Here is a 19090-nt window from a genome sequence, read left to right as displayed (position 1 = left end):
GGGTCCTCGCTGCGAACGACAGAGCGGCTTATATTCGTGTGCGGCTTATCTATGGACAAAAACCGAAATATTTGCCAACACCCAGAGATGCGGCTTATACTCAGTGCGGCTTGTATTTGTGAATTTACTGTAATTTTAATTTGTCAATGAAATATCTTTTATTAAACTAATCCACATAAATTTCATTTGTTGAATTTATAATATTAGAGTAAGCAAGACCTTCAAATTTTTCAGGATGGCTGATTGCGTATGATGCTAGTGCAATGTACATGAATAAAGTTAACAAGCTTTCCACTGTGAACTTTAACATACACTTGAAAAATAGTAGACTATATTTGGAGTATTATTAAATACAGTAATTTCAAGACTATGAGGTACACTGGATTTTCAAGTGCACTTCCGGGTATCGGCAAATTTCTGAACTTTGTCCATATATAAGGTGCACTGGACTGTAAGGTATACTTTCTTTTTTTCTTTCAGTGAGGATCCAGGGGCAACAAAGTAACGAATTAGTAACGGAATCATGCAATCGCCGGGTTTACTGGCAGATGCTCAATTTGCAAACATTTTTCACAGATTGGCGTAGCCTTTAAATGCAGCCCCAGGCACCCTCTCTGTGCCGCGGGCCCTGGCACGCCCACCTGCCCCCAGCGCCGGCTGGCGCAGCTCAGGGCTCCTGCGGCTCAGGGCTCCCGAGGCCCTGCGCCCCCTATTGGTTCAGGTCTCGCGGGGTGCCGCCCCCCTCACGGCTCAGTGCTCCAACTGGGCCGCCCCCCCCAGCGGCTCGGCGTTCCCGCGGCTCGCCACCCTCCCCCTCATGGCTTGGCGCTCCTGCGGGGCCACCACCCCTCGCGGTTCGGCTTGCAGTTTGCACTTCCAGGCTGGTAAATTTCCGAAGTTTGTCCATTTATAATGCGCACCGGATTACAAGGCACACTTCTGAGTTTCGATCAAAATTTTAGTCAAAAGGGTACGCCTCATAGTCGTGAAATTACTGTGTTTTTTCAGCAACTGTAAAATAATTAATTTGTGCAACCTTAGCTTCAGTACCTATGAACAACAGCAGTAAACATTGTACTAGAGATTTTAGGACATATTTAATAAACTGCATACCATATTTGCAGTATTGGCATGGCATTTTCACTACAACTGTAAAAAAACATGTTAACAAGGCAAATATTAACTTAGTAAAGTTTGTAAAATATACAGGCTTTGACAAAGTTAAATTAGAGATGGGTGACACAGCTGTTGAGCTTTGCTGAAGGTGAACACTGCTGTTTACATCGCCTGAGTTGGTGTCCTTAAGTTCTCTAATTTTCATGGTCTTAAGACATGAGGCGAGTAACATGTTACATTTGTTGAGAAGATGGTTTGTTTTCTGTTCCTTTGTTCTAGTTTTTCTATGTGTTTGGTGATATTTTTTCAGGTTGGCTTGTTTTTTCGTCTCTATGAAGCTTTATTTTGGTAATTATTTTTCTGCTGCTTTTCGCTTGGTTGGCATTCTGTAGGGGTTTTTCCCACACTCTAATTTCTGGTTCTGATGCTAGTATAGGTGTTTGGGTCCCACCCCTACTTGGGATGGTAACTTTTGGTGTGTTTTGGGCTGTTTTAGAATGTTACATGGTTGCAGACATTCCCCTTTTACATCTATGTGTTTCTCCCCGCCATAGCTTAGTGGAAGGCTAGTGTGTAGGTCTTTATTTCTTGGGGAGAGATTTCCCTGTTCCCACGGACATGGACTGTTAATTAAACTAGAGATTTGAAAATCTCCTCCCTCTACCTTTACAAACTTACAGTTTTTGGGTTGGAGGTGTAGATAGGCTTTGAGCTGCGATCAAAGGCTTGGTTTTGGAGATCACAGCAAGATCGGAGCTGTTATTTGAAGCAGAAATTGAGTTTGGAGCTCTGGTGGTTTTGCTTCCTGGTTCTGATGGGCTTCTGAATGTGTCCAAAGGTGCTCCTAGTACGATATCATCAGGATTCCCTTCTCCCAGCACTTGGCAAGGGTTTCCACGTGACTGGAGGTGGAGGCAGGCTTTCTTGCTAGAGCGAAGACATGCCCTCCAAAGGCTGGACTGGGATCGGGACCCTTCCCCTGTGAGGTTGGACCATGATCTGGGGAACCGCCCACCAAGTCTGGGTCGAAGTAGGGGGTACCTCCCACCAGAGCATGGTCCGAGTAGGAGGCACTCCCCACCAGGGATGGGCTTAGAGCGAAGTCGTGTCCCACCAGGGCTAGCTGGGGGGCGGAGCCAAACCCCATGAGGGAGGCTGGTGTCCTCTTTCCCCACTGGTGGTCGCAAGGTTGTTGCCATCTTGGGATTTTTCTCAGGCTTTTTCTTCTCTTGCCATGTGGTCGACACCATCTTTAGAATTTTCCTCGGGCCCCCCCACTGTGATTTTGGATGAATTAGAGGTTTTTGAGCCAGCTACCAAGGATGTGCCGGTCAGTAAAGTCTCTGCACATGGAGTAGGTATATTTTCTTCCATGCTGCTGCTAGACAAATCAGCTTTTATCTCTTTTAGCAACTTTGAGATAATTCTCCAAGGTTTTAAAGCCTTAATTGCATTTTTATCATCTTTTAAAGCAGCATTTAATATATGTTCTCCAATTTTAGTCCAATTATTTATACTAAATGCAGTTTCATTAATTAGTTCTATCCCTTTCCCTTTTGTCCATGATATTAAATCAAAAAGTGATTTTTCTTCATAATGTATTTCCCATCCTTGTAAAAATTGGGTCCATACCTGGATTACTGGATGTTTTTCTGTGGAGACGTACCCTCCCATTTTTCCCTTAGCTCTCAGCTAAAGTTTTCTTCCTATCTCTTGGATGTCCCTGGCTCTGGGCCATAAATTCCCATCTCTTTCTGGGCATTTCTTCCCTAGCTCATGGCTAGAATTTCCCCTGTCTCTTTTTCTGGATAGATTTCTGTCTCCCCCTGTTTTTGCAGGTATGGCTGTGTCAAATCACGTCAACAGTCACCAACTGTAACATGGAGGGCACTGGGTCCGAGACAGAGACACGGCACTCTGTGATCCATGCAACGAAAAGCACTTTATTGTTCTCAACTGCACCTTAAATACCCTTCTTAACGTTCATCAGCAAGCGTTTGTGATTGGTTCAAAGTTCAGGTTGCCCAGCTCTCTGATCAATAGCCCCTGCAGACCAGGCAAGAATCACCAGGTCAAATCCCTGTCTGGTTCTGAATCTTGTCCTATCCCTGCTCCCTGGAGGCCTGTCTATCAGACCAGGTTGCTTTTCCCGTATATGGCCGAAACAGTTTCCCAGAAACAAGCCAGATTGTACTGTGACAACCTCACAGAGTGCTCATGGCTTTCAGGAACTGACAGAAATACCCAGCATGGTGCAGCAATCAACCTTCCAAGACTGCACCAAATCTCTGTCACAACACAGCATTGTGGATGCCCCAACCAAAGACCAAAAATCACAGCCAAGACTGCTTGCAGTCAAGTCAAGCAGATACACTGGAGGGTATTAGTGCATCTAAACCCCACCATTTATTTCAAGGATAAATCAGGAAGACAGGTTCTTTCAGCTACAGAATCACAAGAACTGGTCAGGTTGGAAGGGAACACAGAGGGCTCATCCAGTCCAACATTTCTACTCAAGCAGGGTCAACCCAGAGTACATAGCACAGGGTTGTGTTCAGAGGGTTCTTGAATATCTTCAGCGAGGGAGACTCCATAACCTCTCCGGGTAACCTGTGACCCACACAATAACCAAGTTCTTCCTCATGTTCAGGTGAAGCTGTGCATCAGTTTCTGCCTTTTGCTTCTTGTCCTATTGTTGTGCACCACTGAGTAGAGCCTGGCTCCATCCTCTTGGCACCCTCCCTTCACTCACAGACATTTCATTTGTCTTTTCTTGAGGGTGAACAATTTTTGATATAGGTAATGGTAAGGGATAGATGCTCTTCAAGGTGCTTAGAACTCAGTTTCAGTGTTATCAGATCCCAGAACTTTACCATGAATCTGAGATGTATTTGTGAACAGCCTTGTTCATTTAAAGCCAACAGTAATCTTCCAGATCTTGCTTTCCAGGAGCTAACTTACAAAAAATTGTGTTCCACATTTACTGCAAAGGCTCAAGAAAAAAATCCAATTTGTAATTTAAGAGAAATTTAAATAACCTCACGGATTTTCTTGGGGAGGGGGGAAGAGTGAGAAGGCTGACTCATTATTATTTTTTAAATACTTGTGGCTGGCTCTGCTGCATAAATAAATCAATCCCCTAGCCATACAGCTCCATTTCTTCAGTCACAGCTTATTGTTTTATTTATTTTTCCCCCATTGCCAACAAATCACTATAGAGAGGTTTTAAAGAGTTTAAGAGTTTTTAAACCCAGCTTTCCAAATGGAAACAATTAGTATAATATGCGAGAGAGAAAGCAAACAACAGCAGACACTTACCCCATTTTTTGGGTAGGCTATCCATCCTAGATCCCCCATTACTGTACGTGAGTCCAGTAAATTCACTGAAAATAAAAGAAAAAAAACTGTTAAATAAGATGGATGGATTACAAACTTCATGTATTTCAAGGTATGGATGGCTCTGGTAAACAGACTGTTTATAATTAACCAAGGAATTTGGATTTCTATAAAGCAGAGTAACAATGCAATAACTCCTCTAACAATGAGATCACACAATGAAAACAATTCTATGCAAGCATTAGTTTATTCCTTTGAGATCTGCCACAGAAACCAAGTTGAAAATACATTGAACTTCTGTAAAACCCAGACCCTCCACATTCTTAGGACCTTGATCTTCTGAGGGGAGTAAGTACATCATGCACACTGTGTGCTTACATATACATAAGACATACAGTGTATAGGTATAAATACACATTCACAAACACCTATGAATGTTTATACACACATTTCTTCTAAGTTGGTGTGTATTTTTTGGCATAATCAAGTCCTTAGGGCAAAAATGAAACAAGAATTTGATTTTATCAGTATTATATGTGCAAGAATTAATTTCATCAGGAATGTATTCTTTTCTTCCTCTTCCACATTCTTCTCCAAGTCTTTGTCATCTTCTTTATAAGCTATTCAAGGGATCTTTTTTCTTCTACACACAAAAATCAATGAGTAGTTTTAAGTCATACAAGCAACCAACAATTTACATTTAACAGCCAAAAAAACTATTTCCAAGTTTGCAACCTTTTTTTCCTCTCTTACTAACTGAAATACTGGCTAAAAAGTGGGAAGTGACTAAATCTACACCAACTTAACTCAGCTAAGAAAAACTGTAGCAGCTTCTGGTGCTGAGTTTTCACCTCCTGCACCCAGGGCTCTAAATCTCCTAGGCAGATTTTCTCTGAATCATCGTCATCCAAAATCTCAATTTAGGAGGAACTTTCATCTACCTTAATAGTACGCTTCATGAGATTACAACACTCACTTCTCTCAGTATATTTGTCTGCATAAGACCTCACTTTTTGTACTCATGTCCTTCCTGAAAAGGAAGTGACTTCCCTGGGTCTTCAATTCCTGACCTCCACCCTGTGTGCTTTTTAAAAATCTCACTGGAAGTTTTGGTAGTTGGACTTCTAGCGGATGATTATTTAGACCAAGAAGAAGCTTGAAAGGGGTGCTGAGGCTTCTTTCTCCTTTCTTTAGAAATGCAACAGTATAGGCACTTAAAGATTGCTACAGAAGAAAAACAAACTGGTTGCATGGACAAATTCGAAGAAGGCATATAACTAATTCTCAGGGTTACACCATTTACGGAGGTATAGGAAGAAAATCCAGAAGTACGCTATACTGCAAAGTTTGCTCCTTTAAAATATTAAGGAATATTTATAAACAAATTAAGACTAAGCAGCTGATTTAGTTTGAAAAAAGCCCAAAGTTCTCCAAATCAATTTGGTCTTTATTACTGTACTGCACTGAGGGCTGACTGCTGTAGTCCCTCGCACACAAAACCAGACCACAACACAAAAAATACAAGATAAAGTCCTCAGGTCTGGCAAACACCTATCTTAAAAGTGATTTGTCTATCCAGATATTTTCACAACATATGAAAGTATTAATGCAAGATGCTATCACAAGACATACATGTTCTGCATGGTCAAGTATATTTTTGTGATGTTGAGCAAAACACATTTAGTGGCTCAGGGTTCTCATTTCTGGATTGCTTTTTCCCACCAAAAGAGGAAACAGTTGGAAGCTGTCAATGCTACCAAACTACAGGACATGTGGTGGAAACAATATTCAGAGACTACAATGGACCATATTCACAGTAAATAAACATACAATTAGGCTGCTTTCTACCCCAAAGTCCATGCAAAATAAAAGTATTGCTATCACCTGCCACTAGATATGTCACCCAGTTATGCTCAGTCTTTCTCCTTACGAAGTCTTCAGGTAAAATGGTCATTAATTTCTCCTGTTTCAGCTGAAGCCAAGCACTGCCATCCAAGTGCTCCTGAACTAAATTGTATTTTCTTGGGATAAAAAGAATGACCCTAAAAGAGTCTTCAAAATAAGACACACATAAATAACACATCCCGTATTATAACTGTATACTATTTTAAAAAGCAAGAGACAGCATTAAAGTTGCTAAAATGGCAGGTTTACTCAAATTCCTTCTATGACAATCACTGTAATTAAACTGTTTACAACAGTATATTCCTGCAATGGATGCAAAACAAGTATTGATCTACATTGTATAACTTAATTAAAAGTTGTCCTGGAGATACTACTAATGAATGCAATTAAATGCTGTGTTTGATGTCACAAGCTTCTTCATGGAATGCTAATTATGGAAAAAAGCAGAAGAAGTACTTTATTCAAACATTAGATCATAAAAAGGATACAATGCAACTAAATATTTTATTATCTTTCCATCAATGACAGTTTTGAAATTCCTGTTATTAACTTCAAATTCAAAATAATTTTCTGAATATGAAAATACAGCCCATTCAACTCTAAGTCAACTAAGTGGGAATTTTCCAACTAGTGAGTCAGCTAGCAGAGCTGTATACTAAATTCCCAACTCAGAAAGACTCCATTCCTCTTGTACCCTCTCGCATTCTGCATAGAGCAAAATAAATAGGATGGAATACACATTTTGACAGGCACCATGCAGTAACTCAAAATTCAGGTGTCAGGAAGGTAAAAATGACAAGTGACTTGAAGCTGTCCCTGGGTTTGGACTGGAGGGGCTCCTACCACAGCTCAGACAGCTCTGAGGCACTGTAAGGCACAGCAGTCACAGACTGCCCCATAAGCATCTGCTCAGGGCTGCTTTCACAGTGTAGTATCTGAATCACTGTACTGCATCAATCTGCTCTGATGAATATATCTGGCCCATAACCTAAGCCACCTCCATGGACAGAGATGTCTTGCTTTGAGAAGCCCCAAAATTCTAACACTAATAAACACAAATTATTGCTTGTTCCATCAAGATCTTCCCTATCAGCACCCTCCCCAGTCACCTCCAGTATGTCTGTCCTTACTTGCACCATTTCCAGGTCACCACCCCACCCCAATGCAGCCTCAAAACAGGGCCTCAGCATCCTCCACTCCAAGGTGGAAGGGGGTGGGGGAAAGGGGCGTCTCCTCCAACAGCCTAGGTGCAGGAGTTCCCTGTAGCAGTGGTGCTATGCATACTTTGGGAATGCTCTCTCAGGCAGCCTTCAGGTCCTGCACTGCTAGAGAGGTCACTGGACCATACCCTGATCTCACTACAGGAGCCCAGACAGGCTCAGCACCACCTCTCTTTCCACCACCTTCTAGCCTGGCAGGAATATTATTTTTGCTGGATTGGTTTTTATCAAAACAAATGCTAATTGGCCAGGCTGGAGAAGAATCAGCAAGCAAGCAGCAGGTAAAATAGACACCTGGAACAGAGGAAAACAGGAACAGAACCAGTTCTTCCCTATTCAACCTGTGATGACTGTCAGCATGTATTTGGCTATGGCTGTTTATTAAGAAAGTAATCCACTCAGGACACCAAAGGAGGTAATTCAGGAACACCTCCAGTTATGTGTGCAAGGCTCCATACTTCAAAAGGTCTAGTGCCAGCTCCTGTGTAGCTGGTGACTCCTGGACTCATCCCAGCACTGCCTAATCCATGGGCATAACCCAAAGCTGTATCCAAGGAGCTAACCCCGCTGAAAAAAATCTCTTCAGAAATTACTAGCCACTCTGCTTGGTCCATAATCTTCAAAAGCTCCAAAATAACAGAACTCATTTACTCCCACATCCTTTCTCCTCAGCAACAGCTAGCTTTATCTCAACAAAAACACAAGAAACCTCAGACCCCATAAGCACACACTTAGCACCTGTATCTTTGCCAGTAAACTTGGAAGATAATACATTTTTTGCTCATCTCCACCATCAGTGCATCCATCCCACATGCCCTAATTATTTCTAATGTTTAGTCAAGAGGAACACAAAACAACACAGATCTATATCATCGTTAACTTCCATGCCTTCAGGGTAGGATAAATGATGATTAAGTCTAAAGTCATACCACAGCCTCTTTTTTTTTTTTTTTTTAATACAGACTAATAGCCTGGGGAGTTTGCATACACTCTTGTTCTCAGACAGGCTGGTTACTACAGATGAGCAATCAAGTTAGAGTAAAAACAGACGTGATCTAAACCTTTGCCCTGAACTCTAGCTGGTGAATTAATAGTGGTTTTTTTCACTTGGGATTCTCTGCCAGGGAGCCTGGATATTGCTTTTTACACAAATGTCCTTGTCATGGTCATTCAGCTGTCATTTAGCACCTTAACCACGACTACACAGGGACCACAGCTGTGAGGAAGCACATGAAATACCAGAGCTGATGGCATTCAACATTGACCTAAACCAACACGCCACAGCAGAGCAGAACTCCCACTTGACACAGCCACCTAAAACATGGGACAGCAGTAGCTTGCTCAGGAGAAAGCATGACAGGCCTTTCATGATTGTATACAATCCCTGAAGTAGAAGCCACCAATTCATGGATTGTTTTGATCACACCACTGAAGTGAGACAGCTCCTCTGGCTCTGGGTTGGAGCATTGTTTTTCTCTTCACTCCAACTTCAAGTAGGGGAAAAAAACACCAAGATAAAAATCAAAGATGCACCACCAACAGTCTAGAACACTGAGTATTTCTGATCCTACCAGCTACACATCCTCCTGACATTTCAGTATCTAAAGATCTTCCAGGAAATCCTCCATTGCTTACACCACAGCAGTCTCTGCAAGCATACAAAAACTGAACTCTTCTGAGTTGCCATGGTCTTTGATCTGATTTCCAATAAATCATACACTAGAATAATCCTGCTCTTCAGTAGCACCATTTCCAAGCTAAGGCATACTCTACGAGCTCTGGAATAAGCAAAATGGTCAGGATAGCAAAAAGCTGATAGAATTTATATCATGATAACGCCATATGTAAAGCCATAAGAATCTATTTTTATTTTATTTCACTGAAATATACCTAAAACAGGAGGGAAAGAAAATCCTCTTTGATCCTAAAAACCACTTTTCATCACAAAACAAACAGGACTAAAGAAACCTTCCTTAAAGCTTGCATAAATATTTCAAAACATCATATGATCTCTAAAGTAGCACATTTCTAAATAACAACACTTAAATAAAAATGTTTTGTTTTTAACAACTGAAGGAAAACTCTTCTTTAATAAACTTGTTACAAATTGAACAGGAATCTGAATGTTATTTTTGGTAACTGAAGGTTAAGTCCATTATGAAAGAAGGTGTAGTCATATTCCTACATCGTCCTCTAGGCTCCTCCTGCAGCTCCTGGACCCCTTTCCACACACACTGCAGGAGACAATGTAGCTCCAACCTTTACATGAGTGGTCAAGGTAGCCCCAGCTCTGACCCAACACTAACAGCTCATGGGAACAACTACATTTAAAGAACTTGTGAGAAACCTCTCACAGGAATACACACTGACAAGCACGAGGTGAAACACTGCTGGATGGGGGTCAAGGTGCAGGACAAGATGAGACAGCAATGCTTTGCACTTCATCAGAAGGTCTCCTGAATAGCATCACAGTCTTTACTCCCCTCTACCCACAGGAGGGGGCACAGCTGCCAACACATCATCATTAACAGAGCTGGTTTCTCCTTACAATGCATACATCCCCATCCTTACTCCAGTACTTCCAGGGCTTACAGCACTACCAAGACACATGGACCACAGAAGAATCTTCATCATCATCATCATCATGATTCAAAGCTTTCCTGCTTCCAAATCTTCACTGATTTTATTGCAGTTCATTGTTGCAGTTCATTCATTTTCCAACAGTTTTCCCTGTTGTGCCAAGTGTTTCTTTAAAAAGTATATACCCAAGGGAGTCCAAGAAGTGACAGTCAAAAATAACCCAAGAAAGCAAAAGGAAATTAAAAAATCAAACTCTGGAAAGAAATCAAGGTCATCAAGGAGTAGATGCCTTGAATCAATTAGCTACATTGAGTAGGGACAAAATACAAAGGCAAGAACCTCTGAAATATTTCCATCAGTGGAAACAAGCTACATCAGAGTGTAAGCTATAGCACAACCTATTATTTATAGCCCACTGGAGGAGGAAAGTATACACTACTTAATGAACTTGCAAGCTAATATTAACTGCAGATTTATATTTTTTATGTTGGCTTCATTCTGAACCAAGTTATCATTATTCCCTTTTATAGCGAGAGCAAAAATGCTTGAATCTGCATCACAGATTCATAGGTTTTTAAGGCCAGATGGACAACTGGAATCATAACATCAGCTAGAGAATTTAATACAGTAATTTCTGCATTACATCTCTAATTTGCTTGATCACACTGTTTACAAGGGAATGATACTGCCCTTTGACAAAGTTCTTCAGGTTGGTTGCATTTTTCCCCACAAGCATAGAACCAGCTATAGCACCAAGGAAAGAGACTAGCTCACTTCGATAAGCAGATCCACTAAAACAACCAGCAAAAGCCGTTTTTTTCCTTAAAAACTTCCTGTCAAGACAGAGGTAGCCTTTGTCCTTCCCACCATACATCACTTAAAGGAAGAAAGTGGTTGGATTAGCCTGACATCGAAGTTTCTGGAAACCTAAAAACTCCAGTAATAGTTTGCTTTTCTTTAATGGTAAACACTCCTATTACCACCAAAATCATCATTTAATTTGAAAGGGTTTATTCACTGTGAAGAAAGCCAGGAAAATGCTTCCATTCTCACTCATAAAATTCACTGGAAATAACACTGTACCAACACAACAGCAGATTTCTGAGCTGGCTGCAGCACCGGTTTTTTTGGGTAACCATCTGGGCAAGTATCACTTTACCACTAAGAAATAAAAAGAAGTTTCCACTGAATGCAACACACAACCAGCACCTGCAACCTGACAACCAACCTGCATGGAAAAACAAAATACCATTGCTGTCCTGCAGATCAGGGCTTCCAACTACTGTCAAGGCATCTGCAAGCCATTGAAGGAGGTAGTTTCTTCAAGACCCTACTTAAAGCTAGTACCTTATAAAGCACATATACAGTCAAGCCCAATGTTAGCACCCCAACAGTTTCTCAGTGCAATCAAAACAACTGCTAGCAGGGCTAAGATGAAATCTCACCTTCTTCCCTAAATTAACAAGTAAAAGCAATATGGTATCTACAGTCTCTGTTTCTAAAAGGTGTCCTAAAAGACATGGATATCAAATTCTGTTATGCATATAACTAAATAGAAGAAATTTGGCACAGACACATCCAGATCTGGCAAGGCTGTCAGCTTTCACCACCAGTGGACTTGCAAGACCTCACCGTCCACCACCAAGAAAGCCTTCCTGTTGACAATAATGACTACTCTGCTGCCACTGAATTCATTCAAATAGAAAATTAAAGGAACTGACATAATGCTTAGCAAGCATTTAGGAGAAAAAAATGTTTAAAAGGATCTGTTGGCTTTGCAGAGAGGCTGACAGTTTAGCTCTTCTATTTCTGTTGAGGGAAGAAGATGAAGGTTGCTGGGGGGAACAGCACATTGTCAACACAGAACCAAGAAACTGCTTTTGAGTATTAGTAAAGCAAAGATGGATAAGCCAAAACGACTAGGGTTTTTATTAGAAACTATCTTACAAAAGCAAGTATGCAGATAAATTTCCCAAGTAGTTTCACTGTTTTGGGAGATGCAAAACAGTTTAAGAAGTGATATAAGTCCACTCAGAAGCATCAAGAAATGCTCATTACTGATGATGAATAATTATTTTTCTCTGTTTTCTCTATCCCCTCTGGGGGTTACAAAGTTCAGACTGGTTGTTGTGATCTCTTTCGAACATTAAGTGATCCAGGATAGAGAACCCAGTAGTTAAGACCTTGGCAAAACACTTCTATACTGCCCCCTGCATCAAAATTGCATGAAAGCCTGCAAGCCCAGCTATCCTCTCTCCTACAGGTTCAATACCTGCTACACAGCCAGCTAAATTTCAGCTTCTGAAGGTACTGCTTGTTCTCCGTGCACATCCCCAAGGCACAGTTTGCTGAACCAATGCTCAGGAGCTTGCCAGCAGGAAGACAACGGGCAGGAATCCCCTTCGTCCTCAAGGATGCCAGATCAGCTCACAGGGGTATGAGACAGTCAGATCTGTTGTCATAGTATATGCTGTATCACCTTCTCCAGGAGGCATCACTCATCCTTCCAGCCACAGTCACCTGAGCAGCTCTACTTGGTCAGAGTACTCCTAACATACCTGCTGTGTAACAACTCAAATACCAGGGATGAGGGAGAAATATGGAGTGTGTTTTCCCACCAACACCACTTCTGGTGACACAGCATGCACTGAATGTTCCCAGGGCAAGTATTCTGGCCCAAAATATCTTCAGCCCTCTCTACAAGGCAGAAGCAGAAAGGCTGTGCTCATACATGCAGCCCAGAGCAGCCAACACCCTTGTCCACAGCAGACAATACGCACTGCATCTTTGCAAACAGCCACCCATCCATCACCTACCACACCCAGCAGCAGTCAGGGGCTGTGAATCACAGCACTTACGTCTCCTCCTGACTGTACACTCTGAACCAGTTTCCTTGCAGGAGACAGTGATAATTGCTTTCCACCTCCAAGAGGATAAGCACATTAAACCTTTGGAGAGGTTCAGATAATGCACTGACCAAAGCTATAGCAAATACCAAAACTGAGATTGTAAGAGATATAACAGGTCAAAGAGACAACTCAAAGGCTAATAAATTCCTAGAGAACTAAGCTACTGAAAGCCAGCGTTCAGGTTTGCCAATACAGCTGGCTGTGAAGGCAACAAATGCTTTCACCTGTCGCCTCAATGTCCAGCTAATCACAGAGCAGAGTGAGGGACAGGTACAACATGAAGACAAAGGACAATCCAGTTCTCCGTTCTGCCTGCGCACAGCCAGATCTTCAGAAAAAACAGGCACATCTTAAGAATAAAGTATATTTTCAAAGGAAAAAAAGAATTGTCTAAAAACTTTCTAAACACACAGCAATTTTTCCAGCAGAGATCAAAGAAAACCTGTTTAGTGAGGAGAAAGTTAAAAAAAATTGTTCACTCCAATGCAATAATTAACAGAGTATTTCTGCAAGATTCTCTGAGTAAAGAAAAATACCTAGCTCAAGTCCATCCTGGTTGAAATGAGGTCTCATCTCTCAGCAGCACTTACAGTCACTGAGAAAGGTGTATACTTGTGAGAGATTTCAAGTCTATGTTTACATGTTTTACTATAAAAACAATATTCTTTTTTAAACCTTTATAATAGACAGTAGTTGGTTGAGTATCTACTGAAGAGCTGAGTGAATACTCTTTCCTCCATAGAAGCAAGCAATTAAGAAATTCAGTGCTTCTGTAAAGTGACCAATCTGTGTGCATTTGGAGTTTCTCTCATTTTACCCTTATTCCATATACAGCTTTCAATTTATTCCTAAAGAGGGAGTGAGAATATATTTTTAAATTGCAAAAAGAGTTTGTTTTCTTTTTATTTTGGGGCAGGGCTTAATTTCCCTGACATTCCTGAACAATGTTTAAAGCTCATCTCTATATGCATACTTTCACACTTACAGGAATGGACCACTAGAAATGTAGCTCCAAGTCAGACTGAAGGATCGAACAGACCCATGTCTGCTCAAGACCCTAAAGCCAACAGGGTCCAACACGATCACTAAGCTGAGCTAATTCAGCTGGATTTTCCCAGGTCAAGGGCTCTGAGTTTGCTCAGTACATGCTGGACACCAGGATGCCTGCATAAGCAGCATGGAAATCCTTGGAACAATAAAGCATAAAACCAGCGAGAACAAAGTGCAGTGCACCATGTCATAAGCTGTCCCACCTTTTCAACTTCTGCCAGATTTTATGAAATCCTGCTCTTACCTCACCACCCATGCACCCCCTCAAGTCTACTTACAAAAAGCTTTGTATTTTTTAGTGCAAAGATTAAATATTTCACCGTGGGAAAGATTTTGTTTCCTTATTTAGCAGAAAGAGAACAGCAGACATGGAACTGGACTGTATACTGGAGCTAAAAATTGAGGCAATGGTGAGAGAGTTAACAGTGGAAGGGGAAAAACCTGTCACACAAGCCCACTAACTTCTTTTCCTTCCATGGTAGCTGCCAGTTAACCCCTTTGTATTACTGATGTGCAAATAGCTGCTTTATGCATCAAATTATAGCATCAACATTTACCACATTATAAGCAGTCAGTTATTGTTTGAGAAAGTTTGCCTGTTTTCTACTATTTATCACTATTTTTAAGATAAGCTTCAAAACTAAACAAGCACTATCTTGGAGTCAATCTTTGCTATTATTTCCATTTTTTAAAACATGTCATTAGGCAACAATGCTTTTAGTCATTTACTTTAAAGTGCTGAGTTTCAAATGTTGCTTTACTGTCAAAAGGATAGTAGTTCCATTTTAAAGCCATGACTGAATCATTCTAAACCTCTTGAAAAGTCATAAATCACACATCAGACAGATCTCAAAAAGACCATTAGACATGAGCTGTCCTTCTTCATACCAGTAATTCCACTGCTGTAAATTTAAAAGTTAATGGGACTACTCCAATGAGTAAAATAAACACATGGCACGGAGGCTACGCTCTGCTCTCACGGAAAGCACACAGGAGTCATTCCAATACACCAAATACAGAACTGGTAACTCCTTAAAGCCTCCTTAAGGTACTGTGAGCACACTGAAATGTGTCCAGACTTACCTGTTCTGCATACACAAAACAGATGCATGCTAGCAGCACTCAACATCTACCGAACTACACAAAATGCTATAGTTGTGTGAATGCATGACATACTAAGCCAAGCTACTAAATGCAACCTAATAAAAAGAATGTTCTGATCGTGTGTATTTTTATCTGAAGCATTAGATTTAAATACATTGAAATGAAAAATAAGACTATTTTACCACCTGCTTTTGCTACATAAAAAAAAAACTTCATGAAAAAGACTTCATTTACTAATTAAAGATAAACATTGTGATATTATAGCTAAAAATGCATTTACCCAGTGTGCCATGATGTAGAAATTATATACCACTATGAGACATCACATACACACACAAGTCAACACACTGAGAACAGGTAGGCTCATTTCAAGCTCTGGTATGAATAATTTGCAAATTACAATTTTCCTTTATTTTTTGCCAGCACCAGACGCACTCCTTTAATTGTACTCATTTATTCATTCATTCATTAAAATAAAAAATGACAAATTGAAATAAAGCAAGCTTCAAAAAATCCTGAAAAATTAAGAGGGAAAGGACCAAAGCAGAAGTTAATAAAAACCAGTAAAATTCTCCTAGTCTTAAAACAAATACAACACACCTAATGATCCATTTTATCTTTCCCACCTTTGTCTATTTAAGTCAATGCCATTCTTTCAGATTGCATTTCTTTTGATTTCCTTAACAGTACACTTCATTGCTAAGCACTGCCTCATCAGCACTTCTTCTGAAAAGCCCTAAAATGAAATATACTTTGTATTTAATTACAATTATGCAAGTATCTTGTGGAATTACTTTGTTACAAGTGATCAGATATAAGACATTCTACGATTTTAATAATTTTCCCACATTACACTTTTAAGGTCCTCTAAGTGATGATCAAATGTGATCTGCAAACCCCTCAAATCCAGAGGTGATGTGTAACAAATCATATAGTTTAGGGTGAAGGGGGGAATCTTCAACCAAGTCCATCATTCATTGTGTTTCACATAAATAATCTATACAAGCCACTTCCCAAACTCTAATACTTAAAACAGAAGGATTTAAAACACATGCATTTAAAATAAAAGGCAGTGCAGGAAGCCCAGTTGCATATTGCAGGGCTGCTTCTCAGACCCTATTCTCATAGGGAATGCATTTTAAAGCAAAAATCCACTTCTGGAATACCAGCACTTCACAAAACTGTGTGATACTTCCAAGGTACTCTTTGGAATATTTTCATCAGGACTAATTTCCGAATTTTTAACATTACTTAAAGCAAACAGCAAGTATCTGGTTTTAACAATGAACTCTGCTAAAGAGTTAAAAATGAAGGCAAAACAACACTTGAAAATGCATAAAATAGTATTGAGCCTTCATGTTTTGCTTTTAACATATAAACTGAGGAAAGGTGATTAAAATAAAACATCTGTTTTATTTCACTATTACAGGAAAGGCTGGAGAAAAATTAATTAATTTTTCCCATTGTATATCTTTCAATCAATTTTTGGAGATATCTATGAAGGTGACCAGATTTGTGATAGATGTTGGGCATTCAATATTTCTCCACAAAAACACCAGGAGCTTCTGAAACTCAGTTGCACCATGTAAAAAACTACTTCCATGATAAGGAACTAAAACAATGAATTTACTTTTTCCCCCTCTGAATCATAACCTGGATTTTTAAATCATTTTCCCCTAAGTTCCCTCCACTAGAGGGTAAAATAGAACACCACATACTGTGAATTGTTAATTGCATGTATTTTATCCCATAAAGCCATTGTGGGTTACAGTAAGATTTAGAGAAACAAAAAACATGATGAAGGTGTAAAGAAAAAAATTATTCTGAGAATGTCATCATCTATGCAACTACTTATGTGCTCCATGACTACAGAGCACAGGGTATTGGCTAGTAGGATGAGTGATAATAAATAAAAAATAAACCCAGAAAACCCAATACCAACTTTTGAAAACATTATTCATCAATCTGACAACCTCCATCTCAGCAAAAGTAAACTTCCTAACCACCCAAAGAACTAACCCCAGGGGAGAAGCTTTCTCATCAGAGCCCAGAAGCAGCCAAATGAACTTTTCAAATCCAAACTGGTGACTTGCACACAGTCAGGTAGGTGGGATCAGCGCCCAAGGTTTCTCATGCACTGGGTTTCACTGCAGGGTGAGCCGTTCCCATGCACAAAGCTGTTCCATAGCAATTGGTAAAGGACACACGCTATGAGAAGCACTTGTCAAACAATGCTTGTTTACAAATGAATCTCGCAGCAAAGGACAGCACTTACTGAATAAAGTTCAGGTCCACAGTCAGACCCCTCCTAGCAGCAGCTTTTTAGCTTTGAATTTACAGAAGAGATGGAAATTAGAGAGCAGCAGTCAGAACAGTAGCAGCAGAGACACCGTGTACCAAGCGCTCACGCTGCTCATCATTACTGTAATATTCTCCTGCAATCTCCCGGTAAAGATGCCACTAAACCCATTTACTAGGCAGCTTCATTAATCCTTTCCAGTAGTTTCCTATCATGTAAAAGTCCTATTCTGCAGCTGCCTGTTCAAGCAGAGTGCTTGCTCACCATTGGCAAATGGTCCCATTGACTCAGTCAGTAATATCCAGCTTTTCCGAGAACTGGCAAGAATGACTGAGATGGGGCTTGGAGCATCTGTTGGTCTCTCAGTACAGTGTCGTGGCAGACTGGTTCACTCAGGACAACATGCTTCCTAAAAGGAAGGTAACCGGGAAAGCCCTTCTAAATCAGCCATGTCATCTCAACAGCATTGCTCCCATGGGTGAAATTATCTGAAATTGCATGGGGACAGAAGGATTGGGCCCACTGTTATCTAACCAAGACAAAGCCAACATTTCAATCACCTCCCAAACCAATGCACTTCCCGAACATTTGATATCAGTATATCCCCCTTCCTCTGCACTTTTTTTTTTTTTTTAAGAAAACTGCGATTCACATTATTCTCGCTGTCGAAAATAAATTAAAGCCAGTTGGTTATCTCAGGCCACATCTTTAAAATTCTGCTACGGTTTTCCTATACCAACCCCTGTGTACCTCCTCCCTCTTCTAAAGGAGTTTCACAATTACGGTGCATCACGACGCCAGCCTGCTTCGATCCGCCGGCAATCCCTGCAGATGCTGAACTTCTCCACCCATTGCTTTCACACTACAGCCTGCTCGCGGATCCAAAAATATTAGACTCCACGCAAGGAGAAAAAAAAAAGCCCCAGCCTACTTTCAAAGAACGGAAGCATCCCGCTATACAAGAAGCCTGGACGCGTTTCTGGCCATTGGCCTCACAGAGATCAAAGGTATTAAAAAATCCGTCCCCACGGGCCGCGTTCCGCTGCGGGTTACACACCGCCATCGCCGCGGCTTCCTCTCCTTTTTATACGTGTATTTTAAGCCACGAAGTAAGCGCACTGCGGCCAGCGCTTGCATGGCTCCACACCGGGAGCCTTCCCTGCCCCGCCGAGTGCCGGCAGGCTCCGCCAGATCCCCTGCCCCGTACGAACTCCCCCGCCCCAGCGCCACCACCCCCCCGCGAGCAGGCACCACCGTGCGCACCCACCCCGCACAGGTCCATTCCCCCACAAAAAGGGAACACCCGCTGCCAAACGCGCCCGTGCCAAGGCATCTGTGCACACCCACTCGTGCCAGCCCGCCCGCGCCCCGTGCGGCGCTGCCGCCCGCGCTCACCGCCGCCTCCCTGCGCCGGGAGCCCCCTGCCCCATCGGCAGTGTCACCCGCATCCCCGCCGAGGCATTCACCTTCCCGCGGGCAGAGCCCGTCTCCATTTCCCCCAGAATGTCCCAAAATTGAATCCGCCGAGTCTGAAGCCACTCCCGGGTGGCTGCCCCGACGTCCCGGCCGCC

General features: G+C 41.5%; 1 protein-coding gene across 21 annotated transcripts in view; it reads right to left on the bottom strand.

Annotated features, from left to right (window-relative positions):
• EPHA5 (EPH receptor A5) overlaps positions 1–19090 on the bottom strand; it is a 261517-nt gene that overhangs the window by 242121 nt on the left and 306 nt on the right. For 19 of the 21 annotated variants that reach the window (XM_033060576.1, XM_033060572.2, XM_033060570.2 and 16 more), the window contains exon 2: positions 4435–4499. In XM_033060576.1, the coding sequence (XP_032916467.1) occupies positions 4435–4499 (65 nt within the window). Of the gene's footprint in view, positions 1–4434; positions 4500–17783; positions 17929–18985; positions 19088–19090 lie in introns of those variants that run through there. The other 2 variants (XM_033060590.2, XM_033060589.2) reach the window with 2 other exon arrangements.

The sequence above is a fragment of the Catharus ustulatus genome, chromosome 5 (genome assembly GCF_009819885.2).
Source record: "Catharus ustulatus isolate bCatUst1 chromosome 5, bCatUst1.pri.v2, whole genome shotgun sequence".
NCBI classification, from domain to species: domain Eukaryota; kingdom Metazoa; phylum Chordata; class Aves; order Passeriformes; family Turdidae; genus Catharus; species Catharus ustulatus.
The sequence above is the reverse complement of the archived record's forward strand: the minus strand, read 5'-3'. Positions and strand labels throughout refer to the sequence as shown.